The sequence below is a fragment of the Marmota flaviventris genome, chromosome 15 (assembly GCF_047511675.1).
Source record: "Marmota flaviventris isolate mMarFla1 chromosome 15, mMarFla1.hap1, whole genome shotgun sequence".
Taxonomy (NCBI): Eukaryota; Metazoa; Chordata; class Mammalia; order Rodentia; family Sciuridae; genus Marmota; species Marmota flaviventris.
In genome coordinates this window covers 33,018,011-33,041,868 of record NC_092512.1, presented here as the reverse complement: position 1 = coordinate 33,041,868, position 23,858 = coordinate 33,018,011, and the positions used below count along the sequence as shown (strand labels likewise).

The 23,858-nt window shown below is 40.5% G+C and overlaps 1 protein-coding gene across 3 annotated transcripts in view; it reads right to left on the bottom strand.

Moving 5' to 3' along the window:
• Dpys (dihydropyrimidinase) overlaps positions 1-22,061 on the bottom strand; it is a 73,076-nt gene extending 51,015 nt beyond the window's left edge. For all 3 annotated transcript variants that reach the window (XM_071602189.1, XM_027949201.2, XM_027949210.2), the window contains exons 1-4: positions 21,702-22,061; positions 9,244-9,402; positions 6,858-7,037; positions 5,356-5,545 (exon numbers count right to left, since the gene is read on the bottom strand). In XM_071602189.1, coding sequence (XP_071458290.1) covers positions 5,356-5,545; positions 6,858-7,037; positions 9,244-9,402; positions 21,702-21,956 — 784 coding nt within the window. In that variant the 5' untranslated portion in view covers positions 21,957-22,061. The remainder of the gene's footprint in view (positions 1-5,355; positions 5,546-6,857; positions 7,038-9,243; positions 9,403-21,701) is intronic.
• Between the last annotated feature and the right edge of the window lie 1,797 nt (positions 22,062-23,858).

The following is a 23,858-nucleotide window of genomic DNA, read 5'->3' as shown; positions in this document are numbered from 1 at the left end:
TTAAAAATAAGACTACCAAGGTAAAAGTCCATTAGAAGGGCAGAGAAAATAAACAAAAACATTTCGTAAACTGTAGAGTAAAAGTACTTTCCCCAGAGGTAAAAACAGTTAAAGGACATGGAGGACAATGGAGGAATTCTGGGAAAAGGAATCAGAGAAGATGAATGTGGAGAAAATAAAAGAAGGAAAGTTTTCAGAATCGAAGATGTCTTCAAATTAAAGCAGGCCTTTGAACGCAAAGGTGAATTTTTAAAAGGCCCACTGCTATTCTTAATGAATTTTCTAGACTTGTATGATGAAGAAAAAATATAATTTTCCAGATGGTGAAGCAAGTTAGTGATAAAAGAACAAGAACTTCATTTGCATTTGCTTGTGCATCAGTAACCACTTGATGCCAGAAAAGATTGAAATTGTGTCTTGATAATTCAGAAGAAATCATTCTGAAATTGGAATTCTACGCCCATTCAAATCATCAAACAAACTTAAGGACAACGAATCAGAAAAAATTACCTTTGGGGGGAAAAAAGAAAGAAAGAAAATTTACTTTCTACACACTTTTCCTTAAAAAAAAAATGACCTGAGAATCTTCAAGGTAATTGAAGAAAAGGGGTGATCTGAGAACTTAGAAACCACGTATTGAGCCTAGGGTATCTCGGGATGGCATCTCTATAGCAGGCTTTGAACAAAACTATCAAACGGGGCAACTCTCAAAAAATTCCTTTTGTTCTTCCAAAATCAATCTCTGGAAGCAGAGCCCAGCCCGTGGCACTCAGTAGAAAGCACAAAGATGCTGGAGACTCTTGGTGATGTGGTAAACAAGGCCTTTGCTTCTTAACCAATTTTTAGAAAGAGCTAACTGAAAAATTCCAGGTAAAACAAGAAACTTTATAAGTCAATCGTGGTCTAAAGAGGTAGCAAGCTAAAATGAGTCATGCTTTTGAGCCTCACTGAAAGGAAGAAAATCCACTTGACCCTGACTCTTGGAAATTGCTTCTCCACCAGTTAATTTGAATAACACTAAGTTGCAGTGGCTTGGTGATAAAAATTGCTTTCAAGGTCTCTTCTAATTGTTTCTATAGAAAAGAATTTTACCAGACTTAACCTATAGGCAAAGCCTGGTTATACAACTCCAGTTACAGAGAACTCCAACTGCTGAGCACCCTGTCCCTGGGAAAGCCAACTGCAGTGGGTGGAGGTCAGGAGGCAGTGAGGTTCACTCAGGGCCTCTCAGCTCCTTCTTCGTCTTGGTGGAGAAGGAAGATACCACAAAAAGCAATGGCCAAAGCTCATAAATGTAGGTACACATTTGAAGTGACCTCTCAGGGGGCAAGATTTACTCATTCTCCATAGCTGAAAGCCAGGTGATACTGTAAGAAATTACAAATCAGTGCTTTCATACTTAGAGTTTAGAATTTTGGAGATAACCACCAAAACTAAAGAGAGAGATGATAAAATCGTTGGCTCCAAAGAGTGAACTGAGAGGGATAAGAGGTGTTTACTTTCCACTGAATACTTGTTCTTTTCCATTCTTGGCAGATGTTTCCATTCTTGGCATTTCCATGCTTTTAATATTTATAAAAATAACAACATGGTGATGATGCCTTCAGTAAAATTTTAAAATGTAATGCCCAAAACCAAAAACCACTTGATCTCTTTAAATTCCAAGTCAATAAAATATAAACTAGATATCTACATTTCCCCAACTGGAGACCAACTTCTCCTAGATTAAGATGAAAAATAACAAAAAAGTTTGGCTTTGGGCTGATGGTCTTGGGCTTGAGTTCTTACTGATAATGTGCTCTTCAGCTAAATTTACCAATCATCTTTCCTAAGCCTCAGCTTCACTAGTCACCAAACAGTGATAAAATCGAGCTTGAAACATTATTATGACAATTAAAAATAATAATACACATGAAAGTATGCTGATAAGATAATATAGAGTAAAACCTGAAGTAAGATAAAAGATATTAAAATACTACTATGTGCCAGGTACATATTAAGTGCTCGACAATGTTGGTTGTTAAAATCACGTTCCCTCTCTTCTGAGTGTAGAGTTGGTGATTGAACAGTAAAATCAACTTTAATAGCATTGTATTTCTAGGCTACTACAATAGAGACAATCAATAATTGAATATCCTGTGTGCCTCCTGGAACAGGGATTGTGACTTTAATATGCATATGAGTCACCTGGGGTTCCAGTTAGAAGTGCATACTGAGTCAATGGGCCTGAGACAGGGGCCAACATTCTGCACAGGCTCCCAGGCCATGCCAATGCTGCTTTCTAGGGACCCACTGTGAGTGTCAAAGTCCTAGAAGATAGAATGGGCTGGCAAAGGTATTTACAAATGGGCAACTTTCATATTATAAACCTGTAAGGAGGAGTTATTTCTTACTTAAGGTAACAATTAATAGGTCTATATTACTCTTTTGTGTTCAGAAATTGTGTTAGATTATAAATGAATGTATATAGGGTAGCTGAATCTTTAGCAAAAGCCCATGTGGTCCACCATCTCTTGTCCCTGTACACTCCTCAGGAGTCTGTCCTTGGGATTGCTGATGCAGTCACCACATGAACAGCTTGACCTTGTTAATTTCCAACTCGCTGTCCCTTATGGTTCCTCTTGGTCACAGGCCTCATTCACTGCAAGGGCACATGCAAGGGGTGGGAAATCTCTCGTGCCTTTTATTCTGGACTCCACTGCCTCTTCAACAACTGAACATTAGGGGGTTTTCACAAATACTATTACAATAAATCTGACTAGACAATAACACTTGAGGCAACATTTAAATATTCTGTATTCACTATCCCTACCTCTAGGAATCTTCCATGAAGATACCATTCTGCATTAGGCAGAATAAGGGATCCCTAACGATGTCCATATCGCAATTCTTGTAGCACATGAGTATGTTACTTTATATGGCAGAAGAGATTTTATAGATGTGACTAAAATAAGAGCCTTGAGATGGGGAGACAATCTCCAATTAATAGAGTGGGTTCAATGCAAACTAAGGATCCTTAATGTGTAAGAGAGAGGCAGAATGGGAGGTCAGAATAAAGGATGTGAGAAGGGATCCACCCACTGCTGCTGGCTTTGAAGATGGAGGAAGGGGCCATGGGCCAAGGACTGTGAGCAGCCTCTGAATGTTGCAAAGGGCAAGGAAAGGGAGAATTAGAGTCTCTGGAAAGGAACACAGCCTTGCAGACACCCTGATATCAGTCCAGTGAGATCTATTTCAGACTTATGACCTCTGGAATGGTAAGATCATAAATTTTTATCGTTTCAATCCACCAAATTTGTGGTCATTTATTATAATAGCGATCGGAAAGTAATTCACTGTTCACACACATGAAATAACATATGCATAAGACAATATTGTGGTTTTATTTATAATCGCTAAAAACTGGAATCAACTTGAGTGTTCTATCAAGAGGTGACTAGTTGGATAAATACAGTGATGTACACTGTGCCCATGAAAGAGAACTAGAAAAATCTCCGCACCTAAAAAGGCTGAACTTTGGGACATATTTTCAAATGAGAGAAAAAAAGCAAAGTTTAAAATGCTATGTATAATATGCTCCCTTTTATATAGGAAAGATAGGGTAATTAGAATATACATATATTTTTTGTTTTATAAAAGAGAAACTGTAAATATAAATTAACTAAAAAATTTCTATGGGATATGACAAGATGGAGTTAGAGAAGAAAAAATAAGATGTTCCTTAACATTTTGTATATAGAATTTTGACTTTTGGACCGTGTAAGTGTTTTGCATATTTGAAATAAAATTGAAATTAAAACTAAATTTAAAACAACATTAAAATGTTCTCACTTATTTACCATCTATAGCCTTAAAATCTTTACTCTGATCCTAATGGAATTGTATCCCAGTATCAAATAAGTACCCAAGGACAAGAAACTGCTTCCTGACAGAACTGTCAAAATCATACTGGTAGATTAGGAGTGACCATTTCTGCTGGCTTTACTGTTCCCTAAATCATTTTCTGAACTTTGCTCCACTCACACTGGAAACCTTACCAATTCCATAGAGTTGGCAACAGCGCCATCTGGTGGGAATAACCTAAAACTACAAATGCAGTATTTTCTTGAAGGGCTGCTTTTATACTGCAATTTATCATATGTGAGATGTGGGAGACAAGCAATCTGAAACAGTTGGGACCAAGACCTTTGTGACACCTATGTGAAATTAAGCTCACCCTTAACACAAATGTTGATTGATTGCATTTTAAAAAGTGCATATGGCTCACAAAATCCTTACTGGATCTCCTTACAAGAAGCAATTTTAATAAACTTTTTTTAGTACCAATTATATACACACCAAATCCATTTTCATGGTTTCTATAATGCACATAAACTATGTAGCCAGCTTCGGGGTGGGGGAAGCCAACAGAATGATTTACAAAACTTCCTCAGTTTCTAAAGGTGAGGTGATAGAAGCTATAGCACAACACAGCAAGGCCCAAAGTCATTGAATAAAATGCACCACTTTATTTTTCCTCCTTCCTTTATCAGTAGTTGCAACTGAATGAAATTATTTCTTGGCCCAACTCTTATCATGAATAGGAGATTTTCGATTTAAGATGTCTACATGCCATGATGAACTAGAAAACAGGCAAATAGGTAATTTGGGATAAAAATAACTTTGTTTTTTTTTTTAAAGATTGATGTGATTTTTTTATACCTTTATTTTATTTATTATTTTTATGTGGTGCTGAGTATCCAACCCAGTGCCTTACACATGCTAGACGAGTGCTCTACCGCTGAGCCACAGCCTTAGCCCTAAATAACTTTGGTTTTAAAGTGTTCAAATAATCATCATTTGAAATACTGTTTGTAATACATAATTACTTTAATTAATCCAACACCAAGTTGCTCTCAGACAAATCTATTTAATTCAAAGGAAATTTTTGAGCATGCACCATGTGCCCTGCACTGGCCTGATTCAGATGCTGGGAGGGAGTGGGGATGCCTAAGAGGTGAGGAAGCCTCTTTCAAATTAACTGGTGAACTTTGCATTTGGCCATCGGATTAAAATGTGGCTGCTCATGAGGTGGCAGGTAAGGCCATGAACTGAAAGAAACGGTTTGAGGTCCCAAAGATAAGGAAGAAATAACCTGGAGGAAGATGGGCAGCCATGAAGATGAGTAAAGGAAGAAAAAAAAAATAGATACGTGTAAGCATGAAACAAGAAGGACAGGATGAAATTAAAAGGGGGGAAGAAAAGTTGTGAGCATTTACATGCAACTCTCTCATCAGCAAAGACAGAGGCTTCAGGTATCTTATCCCCCTCTTCAGCTAGGATTGACTTGTAAGGGTGGTTTTACTCAGGAATTACCATCTCTCCTTGCATCTGCGATCACCTTGGCTGCAGATTTACTCATCACGTGCACCACATAGAGAGGGCAGTTCACAGCGCTGGCTATGGTGATGGCTCTCAGCGTGGCCTCTGCCTCCACGGCTTCTGGTCGGCACAGCTCGTGGCCCTCGGGGCCTGTTATCCCCAGTGCCAGCATCTTCTTTGCCTCCTAAAAAGATAGCAAGAATGTAAAAAGACAGCAAGAAGGTTTGCCAACAACAAATATTGTTTATTGTTACTTCATCAAAAATTAAAGGTACTTAGAATTTTTTAGAGGTGCTAAGTATAGGGGTATGTATGTGTGATGTGTATGTAAGTGTGTGTGTGTGTGTGCGCGCACATGTGTGTATACAGTGTGCATAGTTGGTAAAAATAACTTCAGTATACCCATACCATATGTTAATTTTTCATATGCATATTTTCACCACCAAATTCTTTTGATTGAAAAGTTTAAAAAAAAAGATACGAGGCTCATTCTAATTACACTCTTTGAAAAGCAATGTCCATATTTAAGAACAGAATATTGTTTCAGACAAACAAAACCAAATACTAGATACAGATCTTTGTTGAAGTGACTCATTATAATATATTATGTGATTAGCTTAATTTTTTTTTTTAACCTAATGGTAGTCATCGCTGTCTCACCAACCCAAGCCAGTAAATAATGCTGGGTCAGTTATTTCTCTGCTCCAAAATTTTATTTCTTCCTCACACACACACACAAAGGCAGAAAGTCAAGAATCAGAGTGGTAAAATGACTCACTCATGTCATGCAGCCAGGGAATGGAAGAGTCAAATTTAAACCTGTTCTGTTTGATTTTATAGCTCATGCCCTCTTCTCATTACTTCCACTGCCTGCTGGCCACTGAGCCTCAATCTCACTCACTGTAATGGGAGCTGAGCCTGGGGAGAAAAAATATCTGCTAATATAAAGAGTAAGAGACAGCTCTTTAAATCTTGCAGATAGTGCACCCTTTGGGCATTAATAATGGAACTAACATGAGAAATAAATATCATCCAGATTCCTCCAGAGTACATTTTAATTCCCAGTTTCTGAAAAGAGAAGAGCCTTTCAAAAGCTATCTAATATACTGCTTAAGTCACCAGATTACACTGATGCTGTCCACGCTTTAGCATTTGGAACCCAGCAGCCCAAACTACTAATAAAACAAACAAAAAAACAAGTGCTGAGGGTCACAGGGAAAGCTACATGTGTTTTTATAATAGCACATGGTTAGAATCGAATACAGGTAGCTGTTCTGAAAAAGGGAAATCCTCACCAGTGTGTATATCAGTTGACTAAAACTTAGAGCAGGGGCTCAAGTAAGCAAGTCAAATAATTATGAGCCACAGAAAATCAGTTTCTGTCTTGTCCTTATGTCCTTCACTGCCCTGAATGAGTTCACTTCTTATGTCAATCATCTTCACCAAAGTTATGGCTGCTTTTATTTCTGTAGAAGGGTTGGAATGTAAATGCTTACCTCTGCAATTAAGTCTCCATTTTCTGCATGTACCTGAGCAATTGCACCAATTTCCTTGCACTGAGAGAAGGCTGCGTACAGCTCCTTATCTCCCACCATGTACAGATCTCTATAGGCCATAAACATCTTGAAAGAGTTGACACCTTTATCTCTGGCAAGGATTTTCATTTCTTCTTTAACCTAAATGGGAACAAGAACAACAACAATGTATCACTCTTGAATAGTTTCAACATTCTCCAAAAAAATTACGTTCAGAAAAGAAATCAGTAAAATAAGGAGAAAAAAATTTAGTTCCAGAAATATGCAGGAAAGTTCTTAATCTTTCTCTCACCATACACACTATTTTATCTGATGAATTGCTGCTGCTCTGATGTTTTAAATCATGAAAAAGTTAATAGCTTTCCCCAAGGTACTTCATTTCTATATTTGGTATAAACTTCTCTGCATCCATCTCCCAGTCTGAGGAAATTATTCTAGAAAATGAAAAGGAAGCCATGTGGCTGCAATAGAAGCAATCATGGATCTAGAAGGACTTGAAGCTTAAGTGACATCAAGTCTAAAGCCACAGGAAGAGTTCCCAAAGGGAGGAAGGAGAAGATGTGCCTAAAAAATGTGGATGTATATGGAAGTAGAAAATAATCATCCTGTCATCCACATCCATGGAAAGTCCCATTCTTCTATCCTCAGGCACAGAGGCTTAAGCCTCACTCCTCCAAAAGTGGTACCTGAACCACAGCATCTGCATCGCCTTGCCAGAAATGCAGAGTCTCAGGATCTACCCGGTTCTGCACTATTGCTATGGGTTGACTTCTGTGCCTCTAAAATTCATATGTTGGATCCCAACTCCTTCTATGGAAAGAGGGTCACTGCAGATGTTAGTTAAGATGAAGTCATTAGCATGGACACTAATCCCATATGATTGGTGGCCTTAAAAAATCAGGAAACTGACACTGACTTGCACATAGGGACAACACAATGTGAAGACAGAGGCAGAGACTGCTGGGAAGCTTCTGCAAGACGAGCAACACTAAAGATCACAGCGAGCTATGAGGCCCAGGACAGAGACCTGGAACTCCCTCGCATCCTCAAAAGGAACCAACCCAGCTGACGGCTGGATCCTGGACTTCCAGCCTTTGGAAGGGGAGATGATACATTTCTGTTGTTTAAGTCATTCTGTTTGTGAAGCTTGGTTATAGCAACTGAATAGAACCTACATTTTAACCATAGTCACCAGGTTATCCCTGTGCATATTAAAGTGTGAGGAGTCTGATAAGGGCAAACAGTATCATCTCTGCTCTGTCTTATAAAATAAAAACTGGAGGGAGGGAGGGAGGGAGGAGAGAAGGATGTGCTTTCAAGGCATAAAAGAGAAAAGATGCATCACTTAGAATGGAATTCTGGAGAAAAATCAACATCAACTTTAACTATGACTGTAAACTTTGCTATCATATATTTGTTGAACTATCTGTTAAATATAGATTACTCGTTTTATAATAACTTGATATCTAAAGCCCAATTTGGGGGAAGAGGTGGGAGCCTGAGATACTCAGATAATGTTGCTATAGTGAACTCTTCTGGACAAAAAGATATCTGAATGATATACAATGTGGAAAAATGAGTTGGGATTTAAATCCCCGTTAAAAGTTTCTTCCAAAGCACACACAAATTTACAGGGCAAAATCAACATATTTTATCAGCTCTTAAAACAGTCTTTGTTGTCTGAATCTTGTTATCTTTTCTGCAGTGGCCTAAGTCATGAGTGGACCTGGAAGATTGGTTAGAGGTTAGACTCTATTATGAATGGTTGCCACGGGGTAGCATCAGCAGAGCTGTACAGGAAGGTCCAGGTCAGAGGCAGAGACTGCAGGGAGGGGGACTTGGAAATGGTGCTAGTCTGCTTCCCCTCTCTCAACAAAGAGTCAGGGGAGGGATAGGAGACATCTAATTTGAAGGAACTCTAGATATAAAATCTCCTTAATTTTTTTTCCAGAACCTAAGCACTTTTAATTGAAATCCTAATCAGTGGGAGAATCACAAGATTCTGGGAATGTTGAAGTTGAGAAAAAGAGAAATCAGTACTTTAAAAATTACATTTAAAGTATTTAAAATTCATGCATTAAATATTAGGAGAAGCTGCATGAAGGAGCATAAAGGATTTATCTTAGTGGCTTTATGTATTTTTTATTGTAGTTTTTTAAATTGATAATTCTTCACAGAATTCAGAATTCAAATACTACAAAAGAGTGTGCAATGGAATGTCCTCCCTCAAGTCTCCAAGCAGCCGACACTACTAGAGTCTTACCTTTTGACATTACCAGGTTCTTGCTCTTGGGCAGAGCAAGGAGAAGGGGACTAAGTGGAACAAATTGGAACCCAGATGCCTCACCTGGTCACTCCACCATGTCACAGCCACGTGGAGGCTGTAGTCACAGCAGACTTTCGGGTCAGCCCAGCTGCGCCAGGTCTCAAAGGCCTCAAGGAGGGAGCCACCCTTCTGAGGGATGGCAAAATCAATGATCATGGTGGTGCCTCCCGCCAGAGCAGCCTGGAATCACAAGAGGGTTTCGACAAGTTAGCCATCAATTTCTAGCCAAGTCACTTATCACCTAGAGCAATGTGTATTTGCAAGCACTTGGGGAAACTTGATGGGTCCAGAAAATTGTACAATGATGCTGCCTATTTAAAAGACCCAGAGGGACATGGGTAGACGGCCCATAAATTAAAGTTTGAAGTGTTTAAACTGCTGGCATTGCTTCTGCAAAAAGAATGACAAATCTGATAAGGTGAAAGTGGCCTTGACTGGAAGAAAACAGTGAGGACTGTAGAGAAAAGCCAAAATGGAAAAGTGTGGGAGGTTCAAACTTTTTTTTTTCCTCAAGAAACTATACTCACTATAGTAAAATTCCATTTTATTAGGATCCATGTTGGACCCTAATAAACTGCCCTGGGATCCATCCAGGATTCTGGAAAACTGACAGGGTTCCTGCCTTTCCCTCTGACTTTGGTTTTCTTTGGTTTACAACTGTCCATCTATCCATTGCGGCCCCTCTGGTTAGTTCAGAACCCTTTCCTCTCTCACCCCGACTGTGTTAACAGTCTCGACTGGTCTTCATCTCTCCAGTTCTGCTCCCTTCTTCATGCAAGCCCTTATTGCAGAGGGATATTTCCAAAGTTCAAATTGGCCAGTGGCCACTGGACTTCAAATGTTAAAGGGGACAAGGGTTGGCCAGAGGTTGGTCAGCTTGGACAAAATTACAGCTAGACAAGAGGAATAAGTTCTGGCATTCTATTGCATGGTAGGTGACCGCAGTTAACAAGAGTGTAGGGTAGATTTCAACACAGCTTGTAGGGAAGACTTTGAATGTTCTCACCAAGCAGAAAGTTTGAGGTGATAAATATGGTAGTTACCCTAATCTGTACAACCGATATACGTACAGCACATCGCACCCTATAAATATGTAGTTATTTTGTGTCAATTAAAAAAAAACACAAGAATTTAAAAAAACTTGATGCTTTTCATTGCATATGGAATAAAGTTGAATCTTCTTAATGTGTCCTGTAAGTCCCTGCATTCTATCTCAATTCTCCATATACCTCCTGGCCTATTATATTACATTATGTTACAACTAATTTAAAAACTGTTACTAAATCAAATGCCTTGGACTAATTATTAAAATTGATTTCATTTAAACTACAACCACAGGGTGGTTAATGTGCTTTTAATTGTTGTACTCAAACAATGCAGGTGAAGAAAACAAACACAGACATGGAGGAACGATAGCACTGTGATTTAGGACAAGGCCCCAGGAGGCTCTCCGGCTCCAGAGCACAAAGCTCAGATTCAACACTTACTAACTGAGCAATTTCTTAACCTCTGTGTGCCTTCAATTCCTCATCTGCAAAGTGAGGACAACAATTGCACCCAACCTATAGGCCTGTTAGGAGGATTAAAGTGGGATTTTGTATATAAAGGGCTTAGTACAGAGTTTGACTCATGCACGGGATTTGTAAGCTTCAGTGCATGCTGTATCATGAGTTTTGCACCCTTCTCTCAGAATTAGGACTTCCTCCACTTTTCCTACATCATCTCATCTCCAGAAACATGGTAGTACGGCAATGGAGGAAGGCAGTGCCACCAGCCTCTCTCCCAGGCCTTCCAATCACACCCTTGTCACCCTGCTCACACTGCCCTCTGGATGCACCAAATGTTCCCATGTCCTACCTGGACTGCCAGCTCTATTTTACCTCTTTTTTCTTGCTTACTTCAATAGATTTTTTTGTTTCTTTAAGTCACTTGGCTCTACTTTAATTATTTTGGCTCTTAGAAAACTCGTTTGTTGTACAGGATTCTATACTTTATCTCTGCCTTTATATATCACATGGCTTTATCCATGCCAAAAAAATATACATATTTGCATTTCCTAAGAAATCCCTATAGTGACAATACTAGAAAAAAAATCTTAGGTCATGTTTTTATTTGGATACTGATTTATCTTCTCACCTTCTTCCTTCTCAAAGTGTCTTCCCAATATAACACAAACATCCCTTGAAAATGAGAAGGATTTTTCTAATAGAACGTACTGTTAGAAGAAAGTACTTTTCTAGGTCTATTGAATTAGAATAATAAGTTGAATTAGAAATCAATCTTACAAAACTTATTCTTTCCCTTTGAAAAGTTTATTGCATATGAGACATGGAGAAACTAGACATAGCCATCCCTTAGTGTCCATGGAAATTGGTACCAGAATCCCTCAGGACACCCAAATCTATGGATGTTCAAGTCTCTTAGAAAAATGGCATAGTATTTGTATGAAATCAATTCACATTTTTCTGTATATTTTAAGTTATCTCTAGATTACTTATCTACCCATACAGTATAAAGGCTATGTAAATAGTTGTTATACACTATATTATTTAGGAAATACTGACAAGAAAAAAAAAGCCTGAACATGTCCAATAAAGATGCAATTTAAAAATGTTTTTCAATCCATGGTTGGTTAAATCCACAGTTGCAGAACCCACGTTATAGAAGACCAACTGTATGCTGCTGGTGGGAATCTAAAATGATGCAGCCATTTTGGAAAACAGTCTTGAAAAACATAGTTACCATGTGACCTAATCATCCCACCCCTAGGTATACATACAAGAGAAGTGAAAACATGTCCCCACAAAAGCCTATATACAAATATTCAAGACAACATTTTCCATTATAGTTGAAGAGCAGAAACAATCCATCTATCCATTCTTATGGATTGGATCTGGAATGTGCACTAAAGGCTCATATGTAGATGACTTGGTCCCCAGAGCAGCAGTGTCCAGAGGTGGGGCTTTTGAGAAGTGATTGAATTATGAGGGCTCTAACCTCATCAGTGGATTAATCTGTTTTATGGATTAATAATTTGAATCAACTGCTGGGAAGAGATGGAAACTATAGATAGGTAAGGCATAGTTGGAGAAAGTAGGTCACTCTCCAGTGTACGCTTAGGACCTGTGTCTTGTCCCTGACCTCTCTGCTCTACTTCCCAGCTTCCATTAGCTGAGCAGCATTTTTCTGTCATGATGTTCTGTCCTGGTTCAGGTCCTAAACAAGGGGGCCAGTTGACCACGGACTAAAACCTCAGAAACTGTCACCTGAAATAAATTTTTTACTTTTAAGTTGTTTATGTCAGGTACTTTGGTATTTGAATATGATCAACAGTCATCAGCTCATGAATGGATAAACCAAATGTGGTTTATTCATACAATGGAACAGTATTTGGAATCAAAAGGATAAAGTACTGATACAGGCTAAAACATGAATGAGACTTGAGAACAAGATGCTCAGTGAAGGAAACCAGCCACAAAAGATCACATTGTATGATTCCATTTATATTAAATGTCCAATAGGGTCAAATCCACAGAAATGGCAAGCAGAGTTGTGGTTGCTTGGGGTTGGAGGGGATGGAGAAGAGTAGAGGGTGATAGCTAAAGGGAAGGTGGGGTTTTGTGTGTGGAGGAGGGGATGTTAAAAAGTCCTAAAACTCATTATGGTGAGAGTTGCTGTTATGGGTTGGATCTTAATTATGTCCCAAATTCTCATGTGTTGAAGTCTTGGTCCTCAAAGCAGCAGTGCTCAGAGGGGTAGCCGTTGGAAGGTGATTGGATCAGGAGGACCATGACATCATCAATAGACTGCTCCACTGATGGGTTCAGAATTTGGTGGGCTTTTAGACAATGGTGTCAACTTAGGACATGGAGCTTACTTGGAGGAACCAGGTCCTTAGGGGTATACCCTTGAGGGCTATATCTTGTCCCCAGACCCCACTGCTTCTTCTCACAATCATGTGAATGTATGAAGAGCCTGTATACTTTAAGTGAATGAATTTTATTGCATATAAATCATATTTTAAAGGATTATTATAATCAAAGTCTACCCTGTGTAGATATTGCATGGAGTGAAGGAAGTAGGGGGAGAGACACACAAATAATCAAAGATTTTGCCCTCAAGGTGTGTGTAGTCCAGAGGGAAAAATAGAAAGATAAGGACAAATTATAATAAAATAATTCAATTACATTAACAGACAGTAAATCTGGTTTTATAATTAATAATAGTATAGAAATGGTTAAAGGGAAGTAAAAGTTACTAAGCTCCCTAAAAGAGGAACAGAGAAAAGACAATAGGGAATTTAGAGGAGGAAAATACTGACTCAGAGATCAGAGGAAGGTCAGATTTAAATAAAGAGTAGGACATACACATGGAAATTGCCAATAATTAGAACATCTAACCCATAGTGAGTGCTTGTCATGTGCCAGGAACTACTCTGAGTTTGGCATATTTTAATCATCTCAACAGCTCTGCAGTGCTGTTAACCCCATTTTAGAGTGAAGGAAAGTAACAGAGAACCATTAAATAACTTGGCCACAGTCTCACAACTAGAGACAAAGGCAGGATTGAAATCAGGGTCACCAGGCTCCAAAGCCTGTACTTCCATGAAAAGTGAATGCACAAGGGCAGGCCCTGAGAAAGGGACCCAGGAAAACAGAAGTCAGCAGTTTAGCAGAATGGGGCCGAATTAAGGCAAATGGGGACCATAAAACAATGGCGGTGCCCACAGGAGGAAGTCAGGGCAATGGTTGTTTGGAAGGTCAAAGGGAGTCCAGTGAGAGTTGATGGGGATGACTGAGAAGAGGGAAGCTGAGCGGACAGAGGGGAAGCACCACCCACCATTTAAAAAGAGCACAGGTTAACTATGGAACATCCTGAGTATGAGGGTCTCCCTGAGTTGCTTAGTGCCTTGCTTTTGCTGAGGCTGGCTTTGGACTAGCCATCCTCCTGTCTCAGCCTACCAAACCTCTGGGATTATAGTAAAAGCAAAACTTTTGTAAGAAAAATATTTTACACAGATGACACAGACATATATACCTATACTTGGTCTGTAAGTTAAGACACAACTATTGATGGTCTTCTTACTAGACTGAAGACGTTTTGGTCAAAGGGCTTCCTTGAGCCACAGTTCCAAAGCTCTTGAATAGGAAGGATTGATCACAAATGCTCCACTTCCCTAATTAACTAGGAGAAAGGAGAGGAGCATCACTTATCTTTTGTTTGTTCCTTCTTGTTCTGTTTCTCCTTCTCACCCTTCCTCCCTTCTTCATTCCAGATTGGGATGAATTTAGAGACACTGGGGAGTGGGAGAGAGACAGTGGGTCTGAAGGTCTTTGCTGTCACTAGAGGAAAACTAATGGTTCTCTTTGTTTGTACTTCTGATTGACTTCTCTCCACTTTTATTTGTCTGTTAGCCAAACAAAATGCATTTACCTTTTCTAATCTTGGCTCATAAATCAATTCTCTCAGCTCCTAATTACTTTGGCTGTTCTCCCTTGAAAAGCTTCCACTTTATCTCAAATCCTCTTTGGGAGGCTGGGGGAGGGGGGGTGGCAGGGAAGCCTATGATGTCTCCAGAACAAACGCAATGGAACTTGAATGAAGATCAACTCTGACCAAGAGTGAGCCATAATGTTACATAACACAAGATTTTATTTAAGAATGCCTTAGGTTTGTAAATCATTATGGAAAATCTCCCAAAACCTTCTCTTCCTTTTCTTGGGGCTGCCAAATTGTCATTTTTCAGCTCATCCAAAAACAACTGACTTTGTTTCAGCAAAATGAGTCACAGGATCTGATCCGCCCAAGCAAAAGAAAAAAAAAAAAACCAACCCAATAGTCCAGCTGAGCCTTAGGGAGAAAAGCTCTTTTCAGCCTTCTTGTAGTCATTATGATTTACGAAAACAAACTTTAGAATCTCGATTTATGTCCCCAATACAGAGTGCACTCAACTTTGTCATGATGCCCTTCCTGCACGTTTCTGTTTACCCTCAGCTTCTGGATTCCCAAAATTTGAAATATTGATCACACTATTATCCACCCGACTGTGCAAACTAGATACTGAAGAATCCCCCTGGAACCTCACTTCTCTTCTTCCCTGAATTCTCAAGGCCAGTCAATTCCCAAAGGCCCTCTGGGCCACCTCCTACCTACTCCAGGAATCTCTCCTTCATCTCCTCCTGGCTGGACTTGCACAGAGGAGTGAAGAAATAGAAAGGGAAGGAAAAAGCAGAGAAAGAAGACCAGAGAGAGGGTGTGTTATTGAGCAGGTAACCGCTGTGAGCAGCTGGGGAGCAGTCCCCCCAAGTCCTCCAGAGACAATATGAACTAAACCACAAGGCAAGAGGCACCCTGACCAGAGACACTGCCCATTTCTGAGGCTTCCTTGACTTTCTGATGCTCTTAAGATGAAGAAAACACAATTGTCACACAGCCCAGAATTCCCTGCATGTTCTCAACTTGAGCTGTCTCCTCGGCTTTGTAATAAGTTGCCCCCTCCCAACTCACTCACTCCACTTTAGCAACACCGTCCTTCCTCTCTGAAGAGACCTTTCAGTCCCTTTTAACCTCAGAGATGTCACTTATGCTCCTGCCTCCCCTGCTCCCTTCTCTACCTAGTCTAGGGGTCGATTCTTAACCCTGGCTACACACTAAAATCGACTGGGGAATTTTTACTCTATCCCTCAGTGAAATTGATGTTGTTTCATCTCTGCATGCCCTGTGTCCATTATAGTGTCTGCCACACAGATATTCTCTAAATGTTTAAAAGAGAAAGGAAGGAAGACGCCAATTCCTCCCAAGAGTGATGCAATGAAATAATGATGGTTGACTTTTCTGACAGTAAACTAGAAAAGCTGTGAAAGATTTGCAGATTAATATAAAATATCATGTCCCCAAAACATCACTGGCCCCGGCCATGTAGTTTCCTAGATCCTCAAATAACAATGTTAATATGAAATGCAGACTGTGAGCTCATCTGAAGGCTGAATGCTCAGTTTTGTCCAAAGCCCACCCCCTAATCAGTGCTCACTCGGAATGCAAACAAAATTATTGTCTATTTCCATTGACATGCCTCAAAGGATTTCTTGATGTAAACAGATTGCATTTTGTTCTATTTTAAGCTAATATTTTAGGTTTTTGCTTTTATGTGTAAACAACTCTTAAGCCTCAGGAATTCATGATTGCCACCATAACAGGTAATTTCCCTGTTGGATGAAATGAAACTCAACTGAATATTTGAAGTGTCCCCCCTCCATTTGTTACTGGACATGTGAGAATAAAGCTCACAGAGGTGTTGAGGAGTAGATGCCTTGTCTCACTTATCAGCCACCTAACCTGCTCAGAAACACAGTCTGGGGATAGACCAGTATGATGGTGACTTTGTGAAAGGGCAAGTGCCAGCTGTCACGGACCTCAAATATTTACTCAAAACTAGTTACAACCATCAGAGCTAAGCCTACAAGGCCCAAATCCTACTGCCTGCAATTTATTACTTAGGCCCAAGTTAGAGGCTCATATACCTGTGGTCTATCTGCTGCTGAGAACAAAGACCATGGTTTTCATCTCTATCACCCCTGTGTCAACCACAATGCCTGGCATTTGATGGATTTGCAATAAATATGTGTTGGCTGAGTTAATGGAACCTAGCGATCATCTTGAATAATCCTCTATCTTGGGTTATTTGGTATTACCTGCCAGTTAAGGTCCAAAATACACCAAACAAAAAACAAAATAAAAAACCCTGGAAGGTCCAAAGTACCCATCATAGAGATAAGCATAGCCATTAACAGTCTGAGAAACAGGAAGAAAAACAGGCCAAGCACTTGGAAGAGAGGATACATTTGGTTTGCAAAAGGCTAAGTTTGAGGGGCTCTGGAGCATCCAGGTTGTGATATCTGAAAACAGGTGGCAACTCCGGCCTGATGCTCAAGAGACACTGAGGCTAGAGAGAAGAATCTAAGACTTGGCCTCAGAGAGAATAATGGCACCAAAAAATCATGTTCTCTAATTATAAAATTTAATATGGGGAAATGTTTAATGCACAAGGCTGACTACAAACCATTTAGTAGAATAAAAAAACGTTCATATGTTCTTCCCCAGCTAAAAACTCTGAAACAAATAGCAAGAAGAAAAAGAAACATATAAAACAGGAAGCAAAATGGTGAAGTTATAAGTGATTGGGATGTTATTTTTCTTCATTCTCTTCTGTATTTTCCTTTTTTAAAAAAAGCAGTTTATTCATTCAGTGTATATTGAGTGACTATAATGTACCAGAATCTTATTGAGGGCTGGAGGTGAAGCATACATATATTTTATGCCTTTTAACAACAAAACTGTTGTTTGTCTTACCAATGCCTCATTTCACAGATAAGGAAAGGGTGACAACCCCGAGAGAGGGAGTGACTTGCCCGAGGTCATCGGGTCAGTCCACCCAGCTCTTCACTGAAGCCCAGCTCTGGCAAACGACAGAAAATGGAAGTTCAGGGTTTCTGAAGCACAGCTCTTCCACAAGGTGAGAAAGCTCTATAAAGACAACCATAAATGTGTGCTTAATCACATGCCTCCTAAGTAATCACCTCGATGGCATTTTACCAAAAAGTTCCAAAGCAAAGCATGGATTCCTTTTTCAATAACTTTGAGAAATTTTTGCCCTTCACCAAAAAGACAAGAAAAAAAAAAAAGTATGATGAATGTTTTTCCAGTTCTTAAAAAAGAGGATCCTAATTCTATACTTCTAGCTACTGATTCTACCAGGTTTTTGTTTGTTTGTGTTTTTGTTTGTTTGTTTTAGTTATAGGCAGACATAATATTTTATTTTATGTGATGCTGAGGATCATACCCAGTGCCTCATACATGCTAGAAGAGCGCTCTACCTCTGAGCCACAATCCCAGCCCCTCTACCAGGTTTTTAAAGGGACTCCATTCACTCCGACCTGCATGAATGTACAAACATAAACACTTGAAAACTTGCTGAAGTCTTTTAATTGACCCTCTTATCATGGGACATAATAAAAACAAAATCGTAATTCCTTCACCTTTATTGAATATTCATTGAATTAAAAAATCCTATTGTCCTTCCTCATGGATATTGAATTATTAGAAGACCACTGTACATCCAGTATAGAACAACAAAATGAAATATGATTTCCATAAAGCAGAACATTATTTCCATTAGTTACATCAGATAGAAAGCTTTTACCTGTAATTAAGTCAGTCAATTGCAGGCTTTAAACCAATCTTTGACATGAATTAAATTTACAAAATATATAACCTTTAGTTGACCTATATTTCTTTTTTAAAATTAGGTCCCATCACAATGAGGGATCAATAAATAGAATACCACAAACAGCCTCCCTCATACATGTCGGATATTATGAATGGACAGGCTGGTGGACACAGAAAGCAAATAATTGTCTGTCTAACCTTTTGGGGCCCATCTCCTGAAGGCATGATATATAATTTTTCCTTTATGGCTTTCTGTACTTCAGGTACCCATTTTTGTACTCTTTGAGATGGTATGGCTATAAATGTATGTACAAACGCCTTACAAAGATAATACCTGTGATACGCACTTATTTTGATGACCTAAACTGCCTCCATCTTTGAGAAAGTGAAGGACTACTACATTTCCTGAGGATGACTCTGCTTTATTTTTGAGAAAATCCATCTCCTATTAGCATGCTCCCTACACAGCTTACTCATCCATCACTTCCCACTCTGACAGATCTGAGTATTAGACGTTTGTTCAAAGGCATAGAGTCTAAAAGGTAAGAGCTCTAGTGATAGAGTCAGGCAGTAATGGAATTTGAAGAGCCACTTGGACATTTACTAGGTGTATGACAAGACCTTAGCCAGGTAACTTGCTTCAATTTTCTTAGTTGTGAAAAATTGATAATGGCAACCAAGGTTGTTGGAAAATAACTGCACAGGGCCTGGTATGTAACAAGTGCTTGATAAATGTTACTTAACAGCACTAAGAAGAAGACATTTTTCAAGTTTCATATATAATACAACCAGTATTTACAAAAGACTTCTTTGTCCCTGATTTCTCAAACCAGAAACTAACCAACATTGCCTTGGAAATTATTGTGAAGACTAAGAAAGAGACAAAAGAACTCCAGGGTTCGCTCACTCCAGAACTCAGGCAGCACTTTAGTGCTTGTGTGATCCACATTTATCCAGCAGGTACCCTGTATAGAGGGAACTGGTTTCTGGGGCTGGAAACTGTTCTCTCCTTGGATCCAACCAACCAATTCTGAAGCAGACTTTGTAACTTAGCTTTACGGGTACTGTTTAATATTCAACAGGAATTTTGTACTTGCTAAGTCTTTGACCTTCATCTCTCTAATCTTATCATTTTGGGCTTATGATCTTAAACTCACGAATGTGTTTTTATTTATTGTTTCGATAGTCTTTTAAGAACAAAAGTACCCTAGAAAATCAACTGGTGGGTAAGTCCTTTCATATGTTGGCAACAGACTACAATATGCCACAAGGACCCGCCTTCTCAGGTAGGAATTGCAAATCTCTCTATGCGACAAAAATCCCAGGATGTCCAAAAAGAACAGATAAAAGACTAAGAACCACCCTCCAGGACCTCCATGCACATATAGACAATCTTGAGAAAGGGAAGAAATGTCCCTTCCTCCTTGTTTTTGCTACTTCATGTGCAACCCTTGAGGGGAGAGAGAAATGAAAGCTACTTCTCAGTGTAAGGAGAATACTGCTAATGGGCCTGGCAACTAATGGTCGGTAACAGCAGCTCCCCACCTTGCAAAAGAGCGTGTTCAATGGAATAACCTGATATAGCATTTTGTTAGTGTGAGTCTTAGTGATAATAGGAAATGTATGCACTATAATTGAAAACAGTAGATTACAAAAATTTACACTTTTACACACACATATACTCATCATATACATATACACAATATGATCTCAATTATGTAAAATATAGCACATTAAAAAGCAAAAGGCAATACACCAAAACACTAGTGGTTGTTGAAGGCAAATTCTCCATTAGTAATATTTTTATTCTTTGTACTTTTCTATCATTTTGACTAATTTTCTATAATCTAACTGAACAAATTCTTTAAAAAGTATAAAAATGAGTTAATCAAAATTCAACACCTATTACTTTTTTAGCAAAAAGGGAAAAGGAATATGTAAAAACGAAATTTGCTAGTTTTCAATGCAGATAATGGTTTGTCCTGCAAAAACACTTTATTGACGATATGATAAAGGTCAATAATAAGTAACTAGGAAGAAGCTTTCTAAGTGTTGATTTGGGCAGCCTGCCCCAGATCCTTCTCTCTGGGTCGAATTACCTCCCTTTCTTCTTTCTGTTAAACACAGTGGTCAATCATAAAGGATTGGAGAACTTGGAGGGTGGGGGAGGTGCAAAGAGATTAAAATAGTTGAAAACGAGGACAGTAAACTAAACACTGATCATTTAAACTGATCTGAAAGACTGTCAACTTTAAAGTTGGACCAAACAATCCTGATTTGGCATACACCTCCAGGCCTGCATGATCCTGGGGGAAACCTCACACACATTCTCAAGTGAAGAGCTTTGGCCTTAAAGAAATAAGTACACATTCAGTCTGGAAAGAACTATTTCTCTCAGGCAGTCCCAAACTTAAGACTCCAGAATGTGTGGTTTGGCGGTAGCCAAAGAGTGGAATTTTAACTTCACTGTCCGGTAAAGCCTACCCTGTTAACTTCCTGTTTTGTTTCCAGAAGCTATGATGAGGAAATGTTTAAGGCTCCTTTCACTGTGCCTAGTTTCTAGTCTTTCTTCTAGAGGAACCCAAACCTCCCTCACTGCCCTCCTACATCATCAGTAACTCAGGCAGCAAGAATCAGAACCACACTAGATGCCCCCAGAGTGGGAGAAGGGACGGGGCGAGGTGTCTTGGTGTGTGCTGGGAGATCATTCCTGGATCTTTTCTCTTTCAAACTCTGGTCGGGCTGGAGGATTCCTAGTGGGAGTGAGGCCTGGAAGGGGCGTGCTTCCTACCTTAGCAGACAGCACCCGCCACACACTAACTCTGAGACAAGGCAGGCCTCCTAAGTGAATGGATTTTGCATTTGGTTTTGGCTGGGATGAAGGGAGGGGACAATGGCTGGGAGGGCCCACTTTAAAAAGATTCTATAGGTAGTACAGAAACTTCGTGGACTTCCACAGAACACCAAGGGCGGAGGATTTGAGAGGATGGGGCTTAGAGAAATGAGGGCGAGACCACCGAGACTGCCTTAAACTTGTCAAATTACCCAAAGGGAGCAGGGGCAGGCGCCTAGGTGGCCAAGGCTGGTCTGATGCCCCTGAAACCGGGCGCCTGCGGGAACAGGCTCCGCATTGGGCATCTGGACGCCAGCTCGGCACACCTTCGGGTCCCTGCGGTTCGTTCCTGCCACCGGGTCCGGGCCGTCCGCTGCCCTGGGACAGCGCGGGAGGCCCGCGGGCTGCGCGGGGCGGGTACCTTGGTGCCCTGGTGGAAGTCGTCGACCGAGCGCGAGCCCATGAAGGGGAACTGCAAGTGCGTGTGCGTGTCGATGCCGCCGGGCAGGACGAGCTTGCCCGCCGCGTCGATGACCCGCAGCCCCGCGGGCGCTCCCTCCGGGGGCAGCAGGTCGCGGCCGAGCGCCCGCACCACGCCGTCCTCCACCAGCACGTCTGTCACCTGCGAGAGGTCATCGTTGACCACGCGACCCCCGCGGATCAGGAGCCGCGACATGGCAAGGGGCCCGCGAGGTCCTATCGGCCCAGAGCTGCAGGAGGGGTGGCCTCGGCGACCGAGGGTGGCCCTCCAGGAAGTTCCCCACGAGAAGTCCCCAAGCTCCCGCTGAGGCTCCGCCAGAGACAGCCAATCCCGAGCCTGGGGCGGGGTATGGAGAGGTCCAAGTTTTGCCGGGCTCCACCCCCGCGAGGGCTGGACCCGAGACAAAGGCCGGGGGCAGAACCGGTCCAACAGGCCCTCCTGGGGCTGGAAGTCCACCAGGGTTTCTGAGCCATTAGAAGGAAGAGATCTTGGAGTTTTAAAAGTGAGGGAAATTATATGTTCCTTCATAAGAAAAGGCGCTTTGAGGAAAGAAAGATCTTGGGGTTCTTGTCCTTCAGGAGCCTGTACCGAAAGACTAACAGAAGGGGACAGGAGACATCCAGGGACCCTGCAGCAGCGACCAGAGCACCCAAATAGACGCACGTCAGAACAGAGCCCCTAGGTCTGGGTTTCCTTTCATCTCTCCTTTAACTACAGGGAGAAGCAAATTTCGCACAATCTCAGAGATTTTTTTCAGTTCAGAGTGAAATACTTGAAACCAGAGTGACTTGTCTAACTGTTCTCTGGGTTTTATTGATACAACACATACCAGCATTTTTTTTCTTGGTCAATAACGGGTACTGTAACTCTAAAGATCTAGGTTTATAATCCTGGCTCTTCCAGAAAACTAGCTTGGAGGTCTTCAAATAAATCTTTTATTCTTTTGTTTCCCCCATTTTCTCACTTATAAACATGTTCTTGCTTTCCAGATTTGCTTTGAAAAGCAAATTTGAGGGTGGACATGAAGGCACCTTAATCAGGAAGTGTCATACTGAAGTGGGATAGAAGAAATAAGGACAGGTAGAAAGGAGACCCACAGGGAAGGGAAAGGATCCTAACTTTAAGAAGCCCCTCAAACACCATTATTCTCTAACCCACTTTTCCTCCAGGCCTAAATTCTTAAAAAGCCCTTGAATCTTAAGAGTATTGTGAGTCCAAATGATTAATGTCTGCATTTGTTTCTAGTTTATGCAGCATATTTTAGACAGACTAAATAAAGACTAAATAAAGCCAATGAAAAATATTATTAGAGATTTATGATATGGGTATATTCCAAACATTATGTATCCACTGGATGACATCAGCGATCCTGAGAGAATCAGACCACTGTGACCTACCCTGTGCTCCATGATTAAAAGAACTGAGCCCACCAAGCTGAGGGTACCCACCCCCCACTTCTCATATTCACTATTTATAGTTTCCTGCGAGAAACTATAAAAAGAAGAGCCCAAGACCCCCAAAGCTTTTATCACCTCAAAGCTTTTATCTCCCTTTGAGTGCATATCCTACACTACAGCTTGCTTTCCTAGATAAATCTTTTTGCCTTCTTAAATAAATCTTTGTGCCCCATTTGATGCATCCTGAATTCCTTTCTGTGGCATAAGTCAAGAACTTGCCAGGGCTGAGGTGAGGTCCATTTCCCTTTTCTGGGGGTCCTCTGCAGACACTCTTCCAGTGGCAAATTTTCAAATTTACCTAACAAATACTAGCTTTGCAAGGACTATTTATGGTGGGTGAGGTTGGGTAGAGGGCTAAGTGATAATAATAGTATCCTCAGGGTGCTCAGAGCCAATGGTGACATACATGTTTCAATATACAAAACAGAAATTTCTATCTTTGAGAGAGGATGGAGACAAGAGTTTAGAATAATAGGCAGTTTATTTATGGCCTCAAGAAAAGTAGTTATGGAAGAATCATACAGAGGCATTTGAACCCGGATATAAAGGATATGGGTATGTAGAGGGGTATGTGTGAAGAGGAAATGGTGCTCTGGGTAGAGGGGACAAGTGGGTAAAGGCACAGAGGAGGGGAAGAGGG